This window comes from Mustela erminea, chromosome 1 (assembly GCF_009829155.1).
Source record: "Mustela erminea isolate mMusErm1 chromosome 1, mMusErm1.Pri, whole genome shotgun sequence".
NCBI classification, from domain to species: Eukaryota; Metazoa; Chordata; class Mammalia; order Carnivora; family Mustelidae; genus Mustela; species Mustela erminea.
The window spans coordinates 143,681,313-143,701,573 of NC_045614.1; the positions used below are offsets into that span (position 1 = coordinate 143,681,313).

At 38.3% G+C, this 20,261-nt stretch overlaps 2 protein-coding genes across 7 annotated transcripts in view; one reads left to right on the plus strand and one right to left on the minus strand.

The window, feature by feature from the left end:
- MED12L (mediator complex subunit 12L) overlaps positions 1-20,261 on the minus strand; it is a 322,475-nt gene that overhangs the window by 199,951 nt on the left and 102,263 nt on the right. For 2 of the 4 annotated variants that reach the window (XM_032345301.1, XM_032345300.1), the window contains exons 15-16: positions 19,763-19,867; positions 18,735-18,911 (exon numbers count right to left, since the gene is read on the minus strand). In XM_032345301.1, the coding sequence (XP_032201192.1) occupies positions 18,735-18,911; positions 19,763-19,867 (282 nt within the window). The remainder of the gene's footprint in view (positions 1-18,734; positions 18,912-19,762; positions 19,868-20,261) is intronic. The other 2 variants (XM_032345309.1, XM_032345302.1) reach the window with 1 other exon arrangement.
- On the plus strand, positions 291-16,482 carry GPR171 (G protein-coupled receptor 171). Of its 3 annotated transcripts, XM_032345469.1 has the most exons (3): positions 9,273-9,582; positions 10,229-10,241; positions 13,771-16,482. In XM_032345469.1, the coding sequence occupies exon 3, from the start codon at positions 13,808-13,810 to the stop codon at positions 14,762-14,764; it is 957 nt and encodes a 318-aa protein (XP_032201360.1). In that variant the 5' UTR covers positions 9,273-9,582; positions 10,229-10,241; positions 13,771-13,807; the 3' UTR covers positions 14,765-16,482. The 3 variants fall into 3 exon arrangements, with proteins under 3 accessions (XP_032201364.1, XP_032201360.1, XP_032201361.1); XM_032345473.1 differs by lacking the exons at positions 9,273-9,582; positions 10,229-10,241 and adding an exon at positions 291-444 and having other exon boundaries at positions 13,785-16,482; XM_032345470.1 differs by lacking the exon at positions 10,229-10,241 and having other exon boundaries at positions 9,273-9,573; positions 13,785-16,482.

Here is a 20,261-nt window from a genome sequence, read left to right on the forward strand (position 1 = left end):
CTCTGCTCCCAAATGTGGGTCAAATATCCTCTCTCAAAAAGAAACAAATCACCAACCTACGACAAACATGCTTGGTAAAACTAAGCTTGCCATTTATGTTTGGCTAAATACATCTGCAAAAGAAACTGGCTGTTCTTACTCTTCACAGTTCCCACTGGCCAGGGCAAATGAATCAACACTGGTGTTTCACATGCGTCCCCGCCAACCCTACACACAGACACTGGGCCATAGGAGAAAATGAAAGTAAAAAAGAAAAGGAGGAGCACCAGATAATGTCTAAAGCAGATGGGTAATGCGGACATCAAGGTTTTTCAGGAAACAACACGCAATCCAGGTAAGAATAAAAGCAACCATTGATTAACAGTTACTGCATATCGGGTCCAGAATTAAAATAAATAGAGTAGAGCGATGGCAACAGTGGATCAATCCAGAAACTTCCCTGAGGTAACCAGTACTTTTTTTTGTTTTTTAAATTATGCTATGGAGTAATTTCTGTAGCTAGTTTATAATACAGTTTTATAATATATATTTTCCTCTAAGAAAGTAAATTAACACAATCATATTGCAGAAACAGTTAAAGTATTTTTAAAAAGTGACAAATGTGAAAGGAAAGCCATATGTTGTTAAAGTGGCTCTTCTGTGGGGATGTCCTTCATGAAAAGATAATTTGCATGCCACTGATATCTTGCAGAGAACTGGTGAGCAAAAGGTACTAATAGCTTTGTACTGTTGAAGACCATACCATACCAGTTCTCTCCCAACCCCTCCCCACACAAACCTCACAGTGCGGTTTACCCAAAAGGAAATCTCGTATCACTCTGGGAGGATGGTCTGATGTCATAGTTATTTTTTGTATTAATAAAGATACTTCTTCTTGTTGTTGTCCAGAGTCAGAGGATAGAAATAGCAGCAATGGATTTAAGGACAGAATAGAGAGCTAATGGCAAATACTTTATTAACATTATCAAGTAGAAACAAAACTTGTATAAGGGTGTTTTCTAGAATTTCTGGGTTAATCTTCCAGAGGAAGTCAATGTATCAGAATTGTTTAATTTGTAGGTGACCAAAATATACAACTAAAACTGGACTTCTGCAATAAAAAGAGATATACTGGCTAACAGACCTAAATGTCCCAAGTTGTCATTATAGCTTAATTTAAGTGCTGATTGGGGGCCTCAGCTGATGTAACAAAAGCTGGTTTATAGCATTTTTGCAGCCACCTTCCACAGTATTAGGAACTCAAAGGAAGCTGTGGGCTCTTTTTCTGTGGTAGCAAAATGAAAGAAGCATTTCTAGACCTTAAATCTTCACAGTCAGTCCCCCAGAGAATTTTTCAGAAACCTGGAACTTGGCTTTCATTGGATCATACCAGCTTATTTTCCATTCCAATCTGTGGCCAGTGGAATCTGACATGCTGGTTATCAGTTATGGCCTGACCCTGATATGAGAGGCAGAGTGGGCACTGTGATAGGCCTATGGACAAGAACCGCAGAAAGTGGGTTTCTCAAAGAAGTCTCGTTTTTACTGCTGAGAAAACAGAGTCCAGAGGCTGCGGAGATAACGAACAGATGAGCACCCCTAGCAGCAGGCAGCCTTTTGTAAACAACCACTGTCCGAGTCACCTATCTCAGTGGGCAGCTTTCATGGGTAAACTTAGATGATTATGATGTTTGTTTCCTGATTCTTATCACAAAAGTTTCTTTTATTAAAAAAATAAAAAAAAAAACTTCAGAATATTTCCATATAGGTAGCTGACTCAATTACACAACAAAATGGAATCATGGTTCAGTTAAAATCTAAGAGTTCCTATTAATGGGGGATTTTTAGACATAGTCAAGAGCCATTTTCGAACACCTTTCTATTAGATTTCTGCAGTCCCTAAGTTGCGAAACAGCTAGTGGTGTACCATCTTCTACCTTAATTACTGTCCCAACAAATAAAAGCATGGGGAAGCAACTGGCTCCAGCTAAGGGCCTGCCTCTTGGTGAGGCAAAAGCTCTCAACTCACTATCGTTCCCAGCTTTCCTTGCTTTCTATTGTTTCTTACACACTGTGTTTCAGGCCTTCTTTTCCAGCATAGGCATCTAAGTTTAGAAGCCGCCCTGGGCACCCTGAGCACTCGAGGACTCGCATGACAGCTTTCTCTACAGTAGGACCCGGAATATGTTCCCTTTTAACCTGGGGCACTCCAAAGCAGTTTCAGGGTTGGCAGAAAACGTAAGAACTAAGCCATTTTTATCTCTCCCACTGCAACAGAAGCTGGAGTTCAAGCGCGAAAAGAGGGATTATGAAAACAGGCCCACTCTCAACAACAACAAAGTAGATGAAAAGTATTTTCATTGACAAACACTACTTGCTACTTTTTGAATGTGCTCATTGCATAAGTCTGACTTCTCTCATGGTCACAGTTAAGATCTCTGTGATCTCATCATCTCAACCCACTTCCCAAACACTACCTTCAGTGCTTTGGGGACCTGAAATACAAGACTGTGGGCCCAGGGCCATCTTGTTCTATTTCCAACCTCCAGATGTCACCAGCTCCGATCCACATGGTGTCAGTATGTCAGGCGAAGCCCACAGCTGCACTAGCTCCTGCTTCCCTCCCAGATCCCAGGTCACTGTGTAACTGTTACATCTTCCTCCCAAGTGTATGACAAAGTTCTAAAGGTTTACTTTCCTATCATCCCATCTCCTGACATAAAAGGCCACTGAAAAGTGGCTCTCATCTTCCCCATACAATACTTCACACTACTTAATAATCCCTTTTCTAAACTAAAAGATCTCTACATTTAACTAGGAGCTTTTTCAAGCTGTTAATTATTTACATTCTACTTTTTACACCATGGCTTTCTGAAGGAACACTGGCTCTCCCCGATATTTACTGACCAAAATGAGAAGTTAATTCTCATTTTGTTTGTAAATTAACCACCAATTTTAATTTTTAAAAATTGCCACTATTAAAAAAATAATCACAATGCTATGACTAAATGTGTTTTCCTATCTGGTTGATACTATGAAAGTAGTTAGGTAAATAAAAAGGAAAATGTTATTTTTTTAATAGGGAAACTAGGGCTTCCCTACCAATGCTATTTAAAATAAGTTTCTTAAGTGTTTAAAAAGTTACATTCAGAATGTCTCATTATTTGCACAGAAAAAAAAAAAAAAATCATCAACAAAACCAAAGGCAATCTACTGAATGGAAGAAGATATTTGCAAATAATATATCCAAAAAGGAATTTAGTATCCAAAATATATAAAGAGCCTATAAAACTCAACACTAGAAAACCAAATAATATAATCAAAAAACAGGGAAAGAACTGAATAGCCATTTTTCCCAAAGAAGTCCTATAAATGGCCAACAGACACATGCTCAACATCATTCATCATCAGGGAAATGCAAACCAAAACCACAGTAACATATCGCCCTACACCGTCAGAATGGCTAGTGTCAAAAAGGCCAGACAGAGCAAGTGCTGAAAGACATGGACAAAAAGGAACCCTCGTACACTGTTGGTGGCCATGTTAACTGATATAGCCAAACCGTGGAAAACAGTATGGAAGTTCCTTTAAAAATTAAAAATACAGTGGTGCCTGCATGGCTCAGTCGGTTAAGCATCCAACTCCTCCTCTGACTCAGGTTATGATCTCAGGGTCATGAGACTGAGTTCTAAGCAAGATCATCTTCCTCTAGCCCTTGCCCCCATGTGTGCACTCACACCCTCTCTTTCTCTCTCTCTCTCCAATAAATAAATCTTTTTAAAAATTAAAAATCAAAATACCATATGATCCAATAACTCCAGTACTAGACACTTAAAGAAAATGAAAACAGTAATTTGAAAAGATATATGTACCCTATTTCTTGCAGCATTATTTACAATAGCCAAGATACAGAAGCAATCCAAGTGTCCATCCACAGATGATGGATAAAGAAGTGGTGTCTATGTACAATGGAATACTACTCAGCCATAGAAAAGAATGAGATCTTGCCATTTGCAACAACACATATGGGCTGAATATAAGTGAAATAAGCCAGACAAAAAGACTAATACTGTATGACTTCATTTACATACAGAATCCAAAAAACAAATACACAAACAAAAACAGAAGCAGAATGTCCTGGTTATGACAATAAAACACTAAGGAATATCAGCTATCTAAAAGAGAAGGAATAAAATAAAAACAATCTATGCTTTATCAAGTAACGAGGTAGCACTAAAAACATAATAAGCCAATCCTCGAACTCACCTTTCTACCTATCCACCTGGATTCTCTCCTCAGACTTCCCGCGCCAGGACTGAAACCAAAGTCGACTCCCCTCCCTGCCCGAAACCACAGCCCTGTACCATACTTCTTCCACTGTTCCCAGTGCCTATCCATTCCCATCTAAGGGTGGGAACTCCTTACTGCTTCTCACTCAGAATGACCGCATCCTAATCATCCCCTATCCTGGTTTCTTGTCTTCTGTTTTCTCCCTAACCCTATGGAATCTAATGCCCTAAGACTTACTAAGTTCTAACAGTTTCACTGCAGGTGCTACAGATTCCGTGCGACCCCCTCTACACCATAACCTACTAAACATAACAAAAATACCCTCTAGCACGGGAACTAAGGAGGCAACCTAAAGTCAACAAACATCTGTTAGAACTTTCCTTAAGTACTTGATCAAAAAACAAGGACTCACATGGCAAGGGGTTGGGAGAATGTCTCCAGAGAACCTTCACCTAGAAGGTAGCAACAGAGTTTGTAAAATGTATTCCGAACTTTGAAAATGTGTTACAACTTCTGAAAAGGACCACCACCACTCAAAGGGGAGAAAATGAACTTCAGTGACCAAAAAGAAACAAGATAACCATTCAAATTTCTTTCTTAGGGATTTCGCTTGTTAATTATTTCATATCCATCCATCAAATAGCACACAACTGAAAGGTGAAATGAACTGTACGGTTACCCAATAATACTGTACAGTCTTTAATAAAAAGAACCAAAGGGACAGGCAAGGGGAATGAATATACTCAGTCATTCTTATAATCGAGTTCACATTCGAAAAACATGTAAAACCCTTTGCCTTCAAAACACTTCTTGGTGAGTGCTGTGAAATGTGTAAGCCTGACGATTCACAGACCTGACCCCTGGGGCAAATAACGCATTACATGTTAATAGAAATAATTAATTTAAAAAAATACTTCCGACTTTTTACTCTCTGTTTCATTAAAAAGGGAAAGCCGAGAGAGTGTTTAAGTAACAGAATCAGCAACGTTTTGGAAGCTCTGTGTCTGTCTATGCCTCCCTTAAAAAGTACTCTGGTCTAATCACATCTGTCGCTCTGAGATTTGAAGCTGCCAATCTCAGTGAGAGTCAGGGGGAGAAAGTCTTTGGACTAATCCAAGTGGACAAAGGGATTACATGTTTTATTTATTTTTTCTTTTTTTTTCTTTTATTTATGTTTTTTTTTAATTTTTTATTTTTTATAAACACATATTTTTATCCCCAGGGGTACAGGTCTGTGAATCGCAAGGTCCACATACCCCAGAGCACTCACCAAAGCACACCCCCCCCAATGTCCATAACCCCACCCCCCTTCTCCCAAGCCCCCTCCCCTCAACAACCCTCAGTTTGTTTTGTGAGATTAAGAGTCACTTATGGTTTGTCTTCCTCCCAATCCCATCTTGTTTCATTTATTCTTCTCCTACCCACTTAAGCCCCCATGTTGCATCACCACTTCCTCATATCAGGGAGATCATATGATAGTGGTCTTTCTCCGCTTGACTTATTTCACTAAGCATGATATGCTCTAGTTCCATCCATGTTGTCGCAAATGGCAAGATTTCATTTCTTTTGATGGCTGCATAGTATTCCATTGTGTATATATACATCTTCTTGATCTATTCATCTCTAGGTTCTTTCCATAGTTTGGCTATTGTGGACATTGCTGCTATAAACATTCGGGTGCACGTGCCCCTTCGGGTCACTACGTTTGTATCTTTAGGGTAAATACCCAGTAGTGCAATTGCTAGGTCATAGGGCAGTTCTATTTTCAACATTTTGAGGAACCTCCATGCTGTTTTCTAGAGTGGTTGCACTAGCTTGCATTCCCACCAACAGTGTAGGAAGGTTCCCCTTTCTCCACATCCTTGCCAGCATCTGTCATTTCCTGACTTGTTGATTTTAGCCATTCTGACTGGTGTGAGGTGATATCTCATTGTGGTTTTGATTTGTATTTCCCTGATGCCGAGTGATATGGAGCACTTTTTCATGTGTCCGTTGGCCATCTGGATGTCTTCTTTGCAGAAATGTCTGTTCATGTCCTCTGCCCATTTCTTGATTGGATTACATGTTTTAGAAAGATCTTTCAAAATGTGAACCGAAAGCACAGTGGCTCCCGAGAGAAGGCAGACAGACAGACACACACACACACACACACCCCGGAGAAACATCTTTATCACCAGCATGTCTTAACCAAGGAACAGCCTCCTACCCAAAGATCATAAAAAAGCTTGAGGAGGCAAACTACTTTGAGTTGAGAGCATCCTGCATTGCAGACTCCGTGAGAGGAGTGGGCACAGTCGCATACCATTCCCACAGCTCAGCAGTACTGAAATTTAAACTAAGGGGGGCAACAGGACAGAGGGCCGGGCTGGATGGACCTGCTGGCCTTCTTTGTAACCATTGTTTCCACCCCCAACACTTTCATTTTAAGAAGCATAATGAAGTACTAGGTCACTGGAGTCTAATGGAGCAGCCTTGGACAAGGCCTTAGTATCCCCATCTGTAAAAGAGTGGGCTTTCCTAACAAATCGTAGATTTCCTTAAAAGAAAATAAGTTCTCAGACTGCTGTCTGACTGTGGCAGTGGCTACCTACTCCGATATTCATTTTCCCATTCCCTATTAGCTCCAAAGGGCTACTACGTTATGTTTAAAAAACAAATTTTAAGAAAGTTAAACATTAAAAACGACACTTCTACTGAAATACAGTTTGGCATTTGTGTTCAGTAAAATCAAAAGCATGATTTGTGTGCCTGGAGGAGTTGACTACAGTAAGATTTTGTCAATTCCTGGGGCAATTTTGCTTTTTCAGGTTTTATTTAAAACAAGCAAAATATTCATTAAAGTAACTAGTACGTCATTTCTTTTCAAGTACTGCTATGACCAAGGTCAAGGAAAAATAACTTCACCTCACTTCTGCCCACTTGGGTCTAAAATACTGGGTTAGTGATGACATCTAATTTCCCAGAACACTAACAAAATATACTCTGAAAACCCTTTTTTCTTAATGAAAGAGATAAATAAATGACTTTGGGAAATTTCAAATGGAATTTGTGTTAAAAACAAAACAGGGATGGTAGCCCCAAAAAAGCATATTTCTACTCTGATTAAACTTCCACAAAATATCAGATAGCCTGAAGGTTATTCTCATAAGGAAGAACAAGGTTCAGTTTCACTATTAAAAGATTGGTTTCTCACCATTCCAAAAAGGAAATGGAACAGTGAGAACTAGGGTCCTTCAGCTCTTTTCTATCTGGCAATCCAGACACAAAAACGGTGGCCACAGATCCTTCAGAATAGTTAAATATACTTCTCAGCTCTGTCTGGCTATACCCCCAAAGTCAACAGGGACGTAAACAGATAGATATGCCTACCTAAAACAAGAAACAAAAAACTGCACTACCAAAAACTGCTCACTCCGGTTTTCCTGCATACCATGTTAGAACCATTCACCACTCTACTGGCAGCCAGCTCTGTCTCACCAAATTCTCTCCATGCCCCCACCTCTGTCCCCCATTGCATGTGCATATGAACCATGAGCATCACTGCTCACTTACTTGATGATCTGCAAGGGTATCTTTTCTGAAGTGTGCTTTTCACTGAGTCCCATCCAACAATAATGCACACAAATCTTCAAGGACAGAGCCTTTCCCAGCACTGTTATGATGAGAGTTAACATTGCTTCTTAACCAAAAACCAAGGACAAAGTTTAAGATTTGGGGGTTTTGGGCCTAATCTATAAGTGCATATATATAAAAAATCTTCTTTTGCAACATGGTGATAATAATAGCAGTAATAGTTATTATTCATACTCACTATTGTATTATTACTACATGAATTTGGGAGAACACCAGGATCCACGAAACAAATGGCTACTATCATCATAAGCATTCTTACCGTTGCCCCCCCCTGCCAAAATGTTCCCTTAAACTCTCCCTAAATTCCCCGTGGCTTGACATCTCCTTTAGTCTCTTGAGAGATTTTTCTTTTTAAAAGTAATTACAAAAGGGATTCATTTTGGATTATTCTGGAGAGGCTTTTTTTTTTTTTTTTAATATCTGGAAAACTAAGAATTATTAGGAAAAAAGGAGATAAAACCAAAGAGCCTACCAAACCAATGAAGTAACACTAGAATTCAGGCCCTAACCAAGAAATAGTTTTGCACTTTCAACTCAACTTTGGACCAGCAGACGCAGGACTCCAGAAAATACGGCTGAGACGTGAGCTCATATCCTCTTTTATAAAGGCTACACTTATACAACAAAGATAACCTAACAAAGCTAGTCGATGGCGTGGATGGGGTACAGTGACTTTTCATGAGGTCCTTCACCATGCTGAGCTCCATTCAGACACTCAGTAAACATGTGCTCACCACAGGCAGAATGATCATGTACCCAAACAATTTAAATACACAGGAGGGTTCCTTTACATACAATCTATTAATTACTAAATACCAGGCTCAATTTATTAAGCTATTTGGGCCAAACTGACAGATGGCCTACTCTTGAACTTAGAGAAACAGACCCAAAATATCCTTGAAAGAAAAGAATTACAACGATACCTACAGCACACATCACATAACATTTTAAGTAGGTGTGCGTACACTTAGAAAGATTTTTAAATCTGTGCTGAAATTTGTGCCAATTTATGTACCAAAACCATTAACAGTAATTATCTCTGTGCATGTAATTTTTCTTCTGTTGCTACTTGCAGATTTTTCCACAACAACAACAAAAAAAGAATAAAGACAAATAAAACATAAACTTTATCAGACTATGTTAAATCACATCTTTCTTTATTAATAGAGGACTCAGCAGAACCCAAACTGCAACAATTGTTCTAATTATAACTTCGAAAAGCTGATAGTATCAGGATGTATACTAAAGAAATTCTGCTTGAAGACCTATTATATTTAACACATAACCCCTTTCAAGGCACAAAAAGTGATGTTCTTTAAAATCATTATGATGGAAAACATAACTTGGATGTTTAAAAAAATAAATGCAAGGCACAACGATGGGACAATAAAAATCTTTCCTCTAAAAGAATACACAAACACACAGAAGGAAGCACACACCAAATTGAACCTCTTGGGGAGACTTTCATAAAGGTAAACTATTCACAAACCACAGTTTCATCTACGTCAATATGCGACACTTTAAAACCACACGAAAAGGAAAGGAAATTTTTTGTACAGCCAGCCTTCGTGCAATGGAGCTGCCAGTGCTCTTGCTCGGGCCAGACGGCAAGCTCCTGCTTCTCTGAAGACCCACTGCGAGCTCGCAGCGGCTCAGACAATATACCTCCAGGTAGGTCTTTTTAAGTACTTGATATATTCAAATGTCTTTCCATCTAAGGGGAAGCTATCATGCTCAGTGTTTAAGACATTTAAGTTGGAAAGGACACTGTGTGATAAGGCTGCCATGTAAGAGGGTACCAATTATTAAATTCTAGATTCTCACTATGAACTGCACTATAATTTTCTTCTATCTGATGACCTCATCCATTCCTCTCAAAGAAAAAAAAAAGTTTAATTTATACAAGACTGAATATTTACTTATAGGCCAACATAACTATTCAGTAACTCAATCTTATTTTTTATAACAAAATGAATAAATGCCTTGTTGTAAGTCTTTACAACAGGGCGCAACAGATCTCGAAATGACTTTCCTCCAAAAAAATTTTGATAGGTAATTTCAAAAACATTCTATTGTGACTTTCATTTAAAAAGAAAAATCTAATAAGTGTATTTACTCCCTAAGCAATTATTCACTCAATCCCAAACAAAGGAGACACTTGAAGTTTTTTTTATTTTTGCTGTAGCACATCAAATTTCCACAGGCTAAGTAATTGGTTGACGAAACATTTATCAAGCACTTGGTCTTCAGATTTCTGAGAGAGAACACAAAATGCTATTATAGTATGATTTAACCTCTAATCAACATACCAAAAATTTTTAATGAAGAGATTTTTTTTTCATTGCAATCTAGACTGAGGTTCACAAAAAGCAAGTGCAAGGTCCTACAGGAATCTCTAGCATCATCAGATAAACAGTTATGCTGTGATTATTTTTAAATAAATTATCCGTAAGTGGTATATATGGCCCGTTCTAGATATAGGGAATACTAATTATTAATTGATGAAAACAATTTTCTAATCCTCCTCTTTACTTTATATTCATCTATAAAATGAGACTTTATTATATAATAGAATGAACAATAGGAGCACTTAAAAAAACACAGTACTATGTTAACTATTATAATGTAACATTAGAAATACAAGAGCAGGGGCACCTGGGTGGCTCAGTGGGTTAATCCTCTGCCTTCAGCTCAAGTCATGATCCCAGGGTCCTGGGATCGAGCCCCACATCGAGCTGTCTGCTCAGCAGGGAGCCTGTTTCCCCCTCTCTCTCTGCCTGCCTCTCTGCCTACTTGTGATCTCTGTCAAATAAATAAATAAAACATTTTTTTTAAAGGGGGGGGTGGAATACAAGAGCATAAGCCAAAATTGTAAGCATCTGGTAAAGGAACAATGAGCTAAGGTGGGTGATAGAGATGAGGATCAATTTATTTCAACACTAGCTTTTGACCCAGAGAAGACAAGGATGGTCAGAATGCCACGGTTCAAATAAATGGTTACTATCCAAAAAACAGAGTTCTAAGAAGTCAGTGAAGCCTGAAGTAGACTTCCGGACACAAAGAGCTTACTCCAGGCATTTTAAGATAGGAAGGATTTGGATATAAGAAGGATAAGGTCAGAAAGCCAAAAATCATCAGCAGGGTCAGATTCTAGCCCATTCATACAAGCTGGAAAAACCTTGCACAATTTCAGAGTGCCAGATCCCAGTCTCCTCAACTGATCTGAAGCTTGGGCTAGACACTATCAATAAAGGTTCCCTCCATCCTTAAAGTCCTATAAGTCCCCAATTTTTATCAGAGCCAGAGTACAAAGGCAGGAAGGAGCAGTTCACAGCAGAGGAGAGATACCACCAGTCTAGGGAACTGGGGTGAAGACAGTAGGGATGGCTTAAAGCAACCAGGTCATGGGAACTTTGAAAGTAAGGGAGGTTTAGATCCAAAAGGTAGAACCTGGATCTGGCTTTTAAATATATATATATATATATATACAGTAAAAGGAAACAAAAAAATACTTGAAGTCTGAACCTCTCTCATTAGTATTTAGGGGAAAAGTTAAGAACTAATATTTTCTTTCTGCTCTTTTACATGAAAATTACCTAGAATATAGTTTCTGCCACATAGTAAGCACTTCATAAGGCTGGCTGCTGTAACAACAGTTACTATCATCACCATCACCATGATTACTACTATTACTGAGCCAAAGCTCTAGAGTGGTTTTGAATATAGCTTCTGAGGTCAGACTGTCTGAGTTGGAATCCTGGCTCTATAATTTAACAACTATATAACCTTGGGTGTTACTTAACCTCGTTGTGCCACACTTTTCTCATTTATAAAGTAGGGATAATGTCTACGTGATGGGAATAATGAAAGGTTAAATAAGCACATGTAAAGTACTTAGCACAGTGCCAGCCACAAAGTACTCAATTATTTTCATTGAGTTTAGTGCAGAATGCATTATGTATGAACCCTGAAGTCCTATCTGAAGTTGGGAAAGAGGAAGGACAGGTACCCTTTTAAATGACACTTTATATAAAGTTTTGTGTAGGTCTGCCTTAACAATCTGTTTATAGTGTTTCATCCCAAGGTGTACACAGTGGATCATTAAATAATCAGGAGAATTAAGGAACAGAAAGGCTTCAAAAGGTTTTGTTGTTGTTGATTTACTTTTAAAGAGAGGTTTCAGAGAATCGGTTTATTTGAACTTCTTAGACACTATAATTAAGATTTTCTTTTTTTAAAATTTTACTTATTTTTGAGAGAGAGAAAGTGTGCATGAACACAAGTGAGGCGGGGGTGGGGGCGGGGCAGAGGAAGAAGCACACTCCCTTGTTGAGGAGGAAGCCTAATGTGGGACTCCATCTCAGGGCCTTAAGATTAACCAGCTGAGCCACCCAGTCACCCAGATTCACTGTTTTTAAGAAGTTTTGTATCAGGTTTTTTCTACTAAAACACAAAATCTCCTGGTCTTTAAAACAAGACGAAAGTGTTTCATATGCATGAGGAGGGTGTACACCAAGAAGCAGCACCAGAAAGATATATCCGTGGCCCTAAGAGCATTAGTTTGGACCAGGCCAAAGAGAGGATCGAAAGCCCATTGGTTTACCTTATACTTATGTTCTAGATCTGGAGGGAACATGACAAGATTGTCATTATCAGTGTCAATCACAATGGTTCTAAGAATATGTCTTATACTTTTGGGCTTAACTGCCTCAAAACCTACAGTGAAAGAAAAGAAGCATTATAGTTAGATGCTTTCATACAAATATAACTGAGCTTCTCTTTGAGAATTTTGTAACCAATGATCATATATTCTTGCTCTAAAAGGCTTTAAAATACATCTGTGGTCAAACTTCTCAAAAACACTGACACGAAACATCTGTACAAGCACTGTTTACCAGAAACAGAAAACAAACGGTAGAGGTACTTTAAAATTATCCAGTAGCTGCATTTGAAAAGGCAAAAAGAAACAGGAGAAATTAATTTTAATCATATATTTAACCTAACATCAGAAATATCATCTCAACATACACTGAATACAAAAAATATGGAGATGTTTTACTAATTGTTCTATTTGTACAAAATAGTACACACTTTTACTACTTGTATTGTTTCCTAAAAAAATCTTTAAAACCTGGTGCGTATTTTGCATTTACAGCCCAGATCAATTTGGCTGTTGAAGTGGCTGTCATTTCAAGTGCTCAGTAGTCACAAGTGGCCACATCCTGGACATCACAGGCCCAGGTCACTAGGGAATGGGAGTAAGGAAAAAGAAGGAATAAGCGTCAATTCAAGCCAGATTCTAACCCTTCAACTCTTTTCGCTGAACAGAAAAATGAAATGCAATGATGATGAACATGTTCTGGCTCTTGACATAGTGAAGGACCTACTTTTAAAATAATTCCCTCTAAATTTCAGAATAATTTTCTGTCCCCCATTATCGGTATGAGGAGCTCGTGTCAATGTATGAAAACAGCAAGCCAGGAAGCCTCACTGAAACCTCTTCAGGCTCAGCCACAACTAAACCATTTTGCCCTCATTTCCTCTCTGTCTGTTTCTCAGAATTTCAGCTCACTTACCTCCTCTGCAAACTAACTTCCAACCCAAATGGTAACAAGAGTTATCAGAATGCAAAAGTATTATGTCAAAAATATCCATTCTAGAAGCAAAACTCTATGGGACTTTCCAAAATCATGAAATCAGACCATGGAAAACCCAGGCCTCCTCTACAAACCATGATGTTCCCACCATCTATTTCACCAATAAAATTCTACCTAAGAATTAGAAAAATTGTGACCTGGGTGTTCTGAATACAAATGTTTTTAAAGAAAATCATTTCTAATTTTAATTACTAACCTCCCTCCCCAACCCTTTTTTTTAAACAGAGTCATCCTTACTTCCCCTCAAGATGACAAACAGTTCTATCTTCTGCCCAGTTCACAGAGATCTGGAGCCATTCACGTATTTTTTTTATTTAGTTTTCCTTGTTGGAATTATTGGAAGTGGTTTTGCAACCTGGGCTTTCGTACAGAACAAAAATCACAGGTGTGTAAGCATATACTTAATTAACCTGCTTACGGCTGATTTCCTGCTGACTCTGGCATTACCAGTGAAAATCGTTGTTGACTTGGGTGTGGCGCCCTGGAAGCTGAAGATTTTCCACTGCCAAGTGACAGCCTGCCTCATCTACATTAATATGTACTTGTCAATTATTTTCTTAGCATTTGTCAGCATTGATCACTGTCTTCAGCTGACATACAGCTCCAAGATTTATCGGATCCAAGAACCTGGATTTGCCAAAATGATATCGACCGTGGTGTGGCTAATGGTCCTTCTTATAACAGTGCCCAACATGATGATTCCCATCAGAGACATCGAGGAGAAGCCAAATGTAGGATGCATGGAATTCAAAAGGGAGTTTGGCAGAAATTGGCATTTACTGACAAATTTCGTATGTGTAGCAATATTTTTAAATTTCTCAGCCATCATTTTAATATCTAACTGTCTTGTAATTCGACAACTCTACAGAAACAAAGACAACGAAAATTATCAGTATGTGAAAAAAGCCCTCATCAACATTCTTTTAGTGACTACCGGCTACATCATATGTTTTGTTCCGTATCACATTGTCCGAATCCCATACACCCTGAGCCAGACAACGGTGATATCTGATTGCCCAACCAGGATTTCACTCTTTAAAGCCAAAGAGGCCACACTGCTCCTTGCTGTGTCTAACCTGTGTTTTGATCCTATCCTGTACTATCATCTCTCAAAAGCATTCCGCTTTACAGTCACCAAGACCTTTGCTTCATCTAAGGAGACCAAGGCTCCAAAAGAAAAATCAAATGGTGAAAACAACGCATAAAATATGGGATTTTTTCATGTTATGCACTTCCTGCCTCGTTGGACAGCAGGTACCAGGAAAGAGAGAAAAGGGCCTAAGTAAGAGACATATGCATGGCCTGGTTACTGAGAAACTTTTCTAAAAGTAAGCTAAGCAGTACTCTTGTGGTTGTTAATGGTCCTAAACCCAAGTATTTGCATAAAAAAACTAAAAAATCCTGTTGAGCCAACGTAAAACCGTGCATTATCCTTGAAATCCCAAAGAGTTTTAGGACAAGCTCAGAGGCTATTCATGAAATATTCATTTAAATACCAGGAACTGACTTCTTGATAGAAATATGCAAAATAATCCATGTAAGGTGCCAGAAAGCCCTTCAACAACACAATTTAAATAAAACCGTTTAGATCATACCAAAAAGTCCAGCTGATCTTCCCATGAAACCACCTGGGCCTGCTTTATTTTTTAATCCATCATTTCAAAGATGGTAACCTTTTAGCTCACTACTCCAATTTTTAATATCTAATTGTTTTGTAACACAGCAACTAAACCTATTCACTTCTAAAGAGGCTTGGAAATACATGAGTAGTGTTTAATGTACTTTATACACTTATATTTTATCAGGTTTATAAACACTTTCTACCCTAAGTAATGACAAATCCAGTGATTTCTTGTTTCGCAGTAACAGGAAATAGACCCTACAGCATTTTCAAGCAAGTTGTTAAACTGCACTGACTGCTGAAACTACTGTTTTGGAACTAGAAGCTCGCATCAAAGATACGGAAAAACACCACCAGTCAAATGGACTTAAAACAGACATGCCAGATAAACACAGCATGTGTTGTAGGGAACACAACACATGCTGGGCTGACTGGCACCATGTCTGAGTCTGACCCCACATGGGGCCTCCAGTTTAAAGAAGGGGTGACTCCAGCTCTCAGGGTCACAACCCTCAAATCTAATTCTCTCTATGGCCAGTAATGCAGAAAGGACTCAACGGATGATATAAAAGATAAGACTTATTTAAAAAAAAGAAAATTGAAAAGTTTAGATAACCATACCTGAGACTTCGGTGGGGGGGGGGGGGGGGGGGTCATTTCAATAGCAAGTCTGTTTTGCAGCAAGTAGTAATACGTTTGCATTAGCTGCAGTGATTACGAAATGGTGGTCCCGGCAGCCTCTTGAGCTCGCCCACGCTCATGTTTCACAAGTGTACTTTTCATTTTAATAAATTTTCCCATTTGTGTAAAAAAATAAAAAATAAAAAAGAAAGACTGTTCCTGGAAACTAACAAAACAAGTTTGATTCCAGAGTCATTTTTAGTCCTGTACTGAGTACAATTATTTTCTGAAGCTTGAACCCAAGACAATTCCAGCGTATAATTTCATATTCCCCTAGTTTGAAAAGAGTAAATGCACCAAATGAGAAAATGCACCGAAACAACTGTCTATCACACTTCCACCATGGTGAGCCCTGGACAAAGTCTAGCTAGCTAGTGGTCATGACAGGAACCCCCCTTCAGCCTTAAGTCTCTATCCCAGGGTGTAAAGGGCACAGCTACGCCACAGCTATGCTGCTGAAATGCCAGCCCGCTAGAACCTGTGCTTGTTGATGGTCTGCTGCCCAGCAGATCATATAAGCATACACGAAACTACTAGTTTCTTTTCCTGAATCTTTTGGTCAAGTCCCTATTAGTCGCTCTCCTTGATCTTCACATACTAGATCTACATCTTTAAGACAGGAAATGGGGGTGGGAGGGAACAATTTTTTTTTTATCATATTCTCATATTCATGCATAATAGGTAAGTCAAATTTTCCCTCTTTATTAAGGAAGAGGACCAGACTCTACAGCATTCCTAATGTCAATGTTACATTAGTAATATTACTAATCATTTATTCTAAATGACACAGTAAAGAGAGGCCTAAGGCAACTGATGATAGAAGGCTATTAAAAAATTGTATCCTACAACATCAATTTTCTAGCAGTTGCTTTATGATTGCATTACAGTTATATCATAATCCATCATGAGAGACTTAATCACTGGAAATCATTCATGTTCCTTCCTGTCCTCAAGGAGAGGACAGCCTTTAGAATGTTACATGCTGGGAATGACTGTGTGGCCATGGATTACATGAACAATAGAAGAAATATGTCCGTGCTTGGGTAGTGCCCTAAACCAAGACATATGGAAGAGGAAAGCCAGCAAAGCCCTGCCTACCAAAGAGAGGAACACAAAATCCGCAACCAATTCAACCACATTCAACATTTTGCCTATTTATTACCTCTCTCCTTTTTATTTAAATTAACGTTTTATTTTGGAATACTTTAAAATTTACAGAAAAGGTACACAGTACAGCAAGTTCCATTATACCTTTCATTCAGTTTCCCCTAATGTTAATGCCTTACATCACCGTGATACATTTGCCAAAAATAGGAAATTAACATTGGTGCATTAAGTGTTAACTGAACTCCAGACTTCAAATCCTGCCTCCCCCCACTTTTGATGCCAACTATTTTAAGACCAATCCCAGACATTGCAATAGTTCATCCATAAATTCTTCAGGACACATCTCTAAAATATCAGGCTATCCTTTCTGTTGCCCTAAATGCACGGTAAGATTATTCCACTTGTTATGAGTCAAACACTACATTTCCCAGTTAATATGAGTGATGTGTACAGGTGATGAGCAGAAAGAATTGTGGCAACTTTTGACATAGCCCTGGACACAGAAAAACTGACACCAAAAAGAAGATTCTTAGTTGTTATAATAAAAAAAATAAGTGTAAAAAAAAATTAAAAATTTTAAAAAGTTCCAAAATAACAGAAATTAAAAATTAAGAAAATATTTAGTTTGCAGAGCAAAACTCCTCAAAGATATCCAGAAGACAACATTATATATACCTCAGAATTACACTGCTGTTAAAATAATAATAATAATAGTGTGCAACAAAAAAAAAAAAAAGGCTCATTAAAATTTCCCTTAAAATCCCAGGAAAAAAAGATAGTAAACCTAAAATTATAAACACATTTACAGATTTGGGTCCAATTTTCATTAACATCAAAAAACCAATCTTGTGGGCGCCTGGGTGGCTCAGTGGGTTAAGCCACTGCCTTCGGCTCAGGTCATGATCTCAGGGTCCTGGAATCGAGTCCCGCATCGGGCTCTCTGCTCAGCAGGGAGCCTGCTTCTTCCTCTCTCTCTCTCTCTGCCTGCCTCTATGCCTACTTGTGATCTCTCTCTGTCAAATAAATAAATTTTAAAAATCTTTAAAAAAAAAAAATCTTGTTTCCCTTCAGTAAAAATCACATCACTCGTTATGAGTCAAACACTACATTTCCCAGTTAATATCTCTCATATGCTGCTCAATTCTTAAATTCATCGGATTGAAATCCAAGTCCACGTCATATGCAACCTCCTCTATGAAGCCTTAACCATCTTCTCAATCAGATGTTCTCTCTCTCCCCTCCAATATTTATTCTTTGAGAGTGGAAGACATCCAGGCATATCAAACAGTTCACCTTCCAGGGGGCGCTTGGGTTTTTACTAAATTATTGCTTGTGTTTTAGTGCATATAATTTCACATGTGTCTCCCTCCTATCTTATTCATCTTTCCTGTGTCCCAAAATTCTCATTCATCTGCATAACACCAAGTACCTGCCACAATACAGTGCACATAAAAGACACCCAGTAAATGACTGTAAAATGGAAGTGGGAAAACACATTTAGACGTCATTTGCAGTCACTCAAATGCCCTTGATAAAAGGATACTAATCTAGAAAATTCCATTAATTCTAGCTAGCCAGTAACATCACATCACAAATTTGAACTACAACTATACATACGGTATATGATCATAATTATAACAAAAGAAGCAGTGAACGAAAAACTCACCTGCTTTCATATGTATTACTCAGGCAAGTAGTAGAAGAGTCAGTGGTTAATGATCATAAAATGAAATAATCAAGGCTGTCAACTGGAAGCCGTGACTTACCAGAGGTATGGGGAAATGTGTTGCATACTGCAGGTGTCGCAGGAGGTCATAATTAGATGGAAAAATTAGCTCCCTGGGTTTTTCTCTCTTAAGCAACTTCTCACCATTAACCGACATTCTTCTGCCCAAGGAAGAGTTGGCATTCTCACAGGATTCTCCAGGCATGGGAGAAAAAATCTAAGTCATGTAAAACAAATGTTGGAGATTGTAAATGAAAGAGAGCAACACCAAAACACAGCACTACATACCAGAACTCCAAATACACAAGACACTCCTACACTATCTCTTCCCTCTTTAAGCAATGAGAAAATAAAGAGAAAAAAGAAACTGTGTTAATCTCCACAAAATTCATATACAGATTAGTAGGAAACTATCAATATAATCTCCCATTTTGAATATTAGAAAATGACAAACACACTCATAAGAATTATGCAAAGCTACACTTCCCAGAGGACCAGAGACAACATCAGACTCATAGGTTAAGTGTTTCCTCAAAGGGTTACATTTCCTACAAAAACATAAACACAGAAATCATTAACAAAACTAATGAGTACCAGATATAAAAGTTTTAATCAGTATTCCAAACAATGTTTTCTATAAAGCACCTCACTGAGAGCCATAAGGAGGAAATTATTATAATTATATGGAAATAAAGTAGAGAAAGTATAACAAGTCCAGATCCAGGAAAGCTACATACATAGCAAATCAACACAGACTGTCATGATCAAACTATTCATGTATTCCTGAGAGATGATGATCTCAAATGAGCAAAAGAGTCACAGATAGTCAGCTAGGAGGACAGGGGTGTTCTAATCTACAAAGGAAAAAATGCAGCCAAAACTAAGGATAAACTGAAATGAGACAAGATGAGTCACTATACCCTAGCAAGGAATATGGCAGGATCACATTTACATCGGTACACAGGTCATTCCAGCACATGGGGCAAGGAACAGAAGGACGGAGACAAGCTGGGATGGGGTGGGGAAGAGGGGGTTAATAGTCAATAAGAATTTGAAGGTTGAACCTACTGGAAATTCCGAACCAAAGTCAGTTTTAAAGTCATTCTTGTCTACTTCATCAAAAATATTAGTGGTTCCTGAGTCAATGCCCATATGCGCCATTATAGTCTGTTCCTGATGATTGCCAGAGAAAGAAAGTGACACTGTAAATTTTGTAGTTCATTAAAAACCTGAAGCTAAAATATGACAGTGATGTTTTTAACCACCCTAGGTCTTTTCTCTCCCTAGTAACTATTTTTCCCAAAAAAAGAGAAGTTTTAAGACATGCACTTGCTTTGAAAAGTTACATTCTTTATCCTCATCAGATTTACCTTTCAAGATACTTGAAGGAAAGAGCCCACAAACTTAAGACATTAAAAACAAACTGGCCATAATGTCCCTCCTTTAGGCTATTCCCAGTCATGTGTTCACAAACTTTTCCTAGAAAATCTGAGAGTGTACCTAAGATATAAGAAACCTCGATATCCAAGAATAGAAGGAAAGAAACAGAAATGTAAAAGAAGCATAA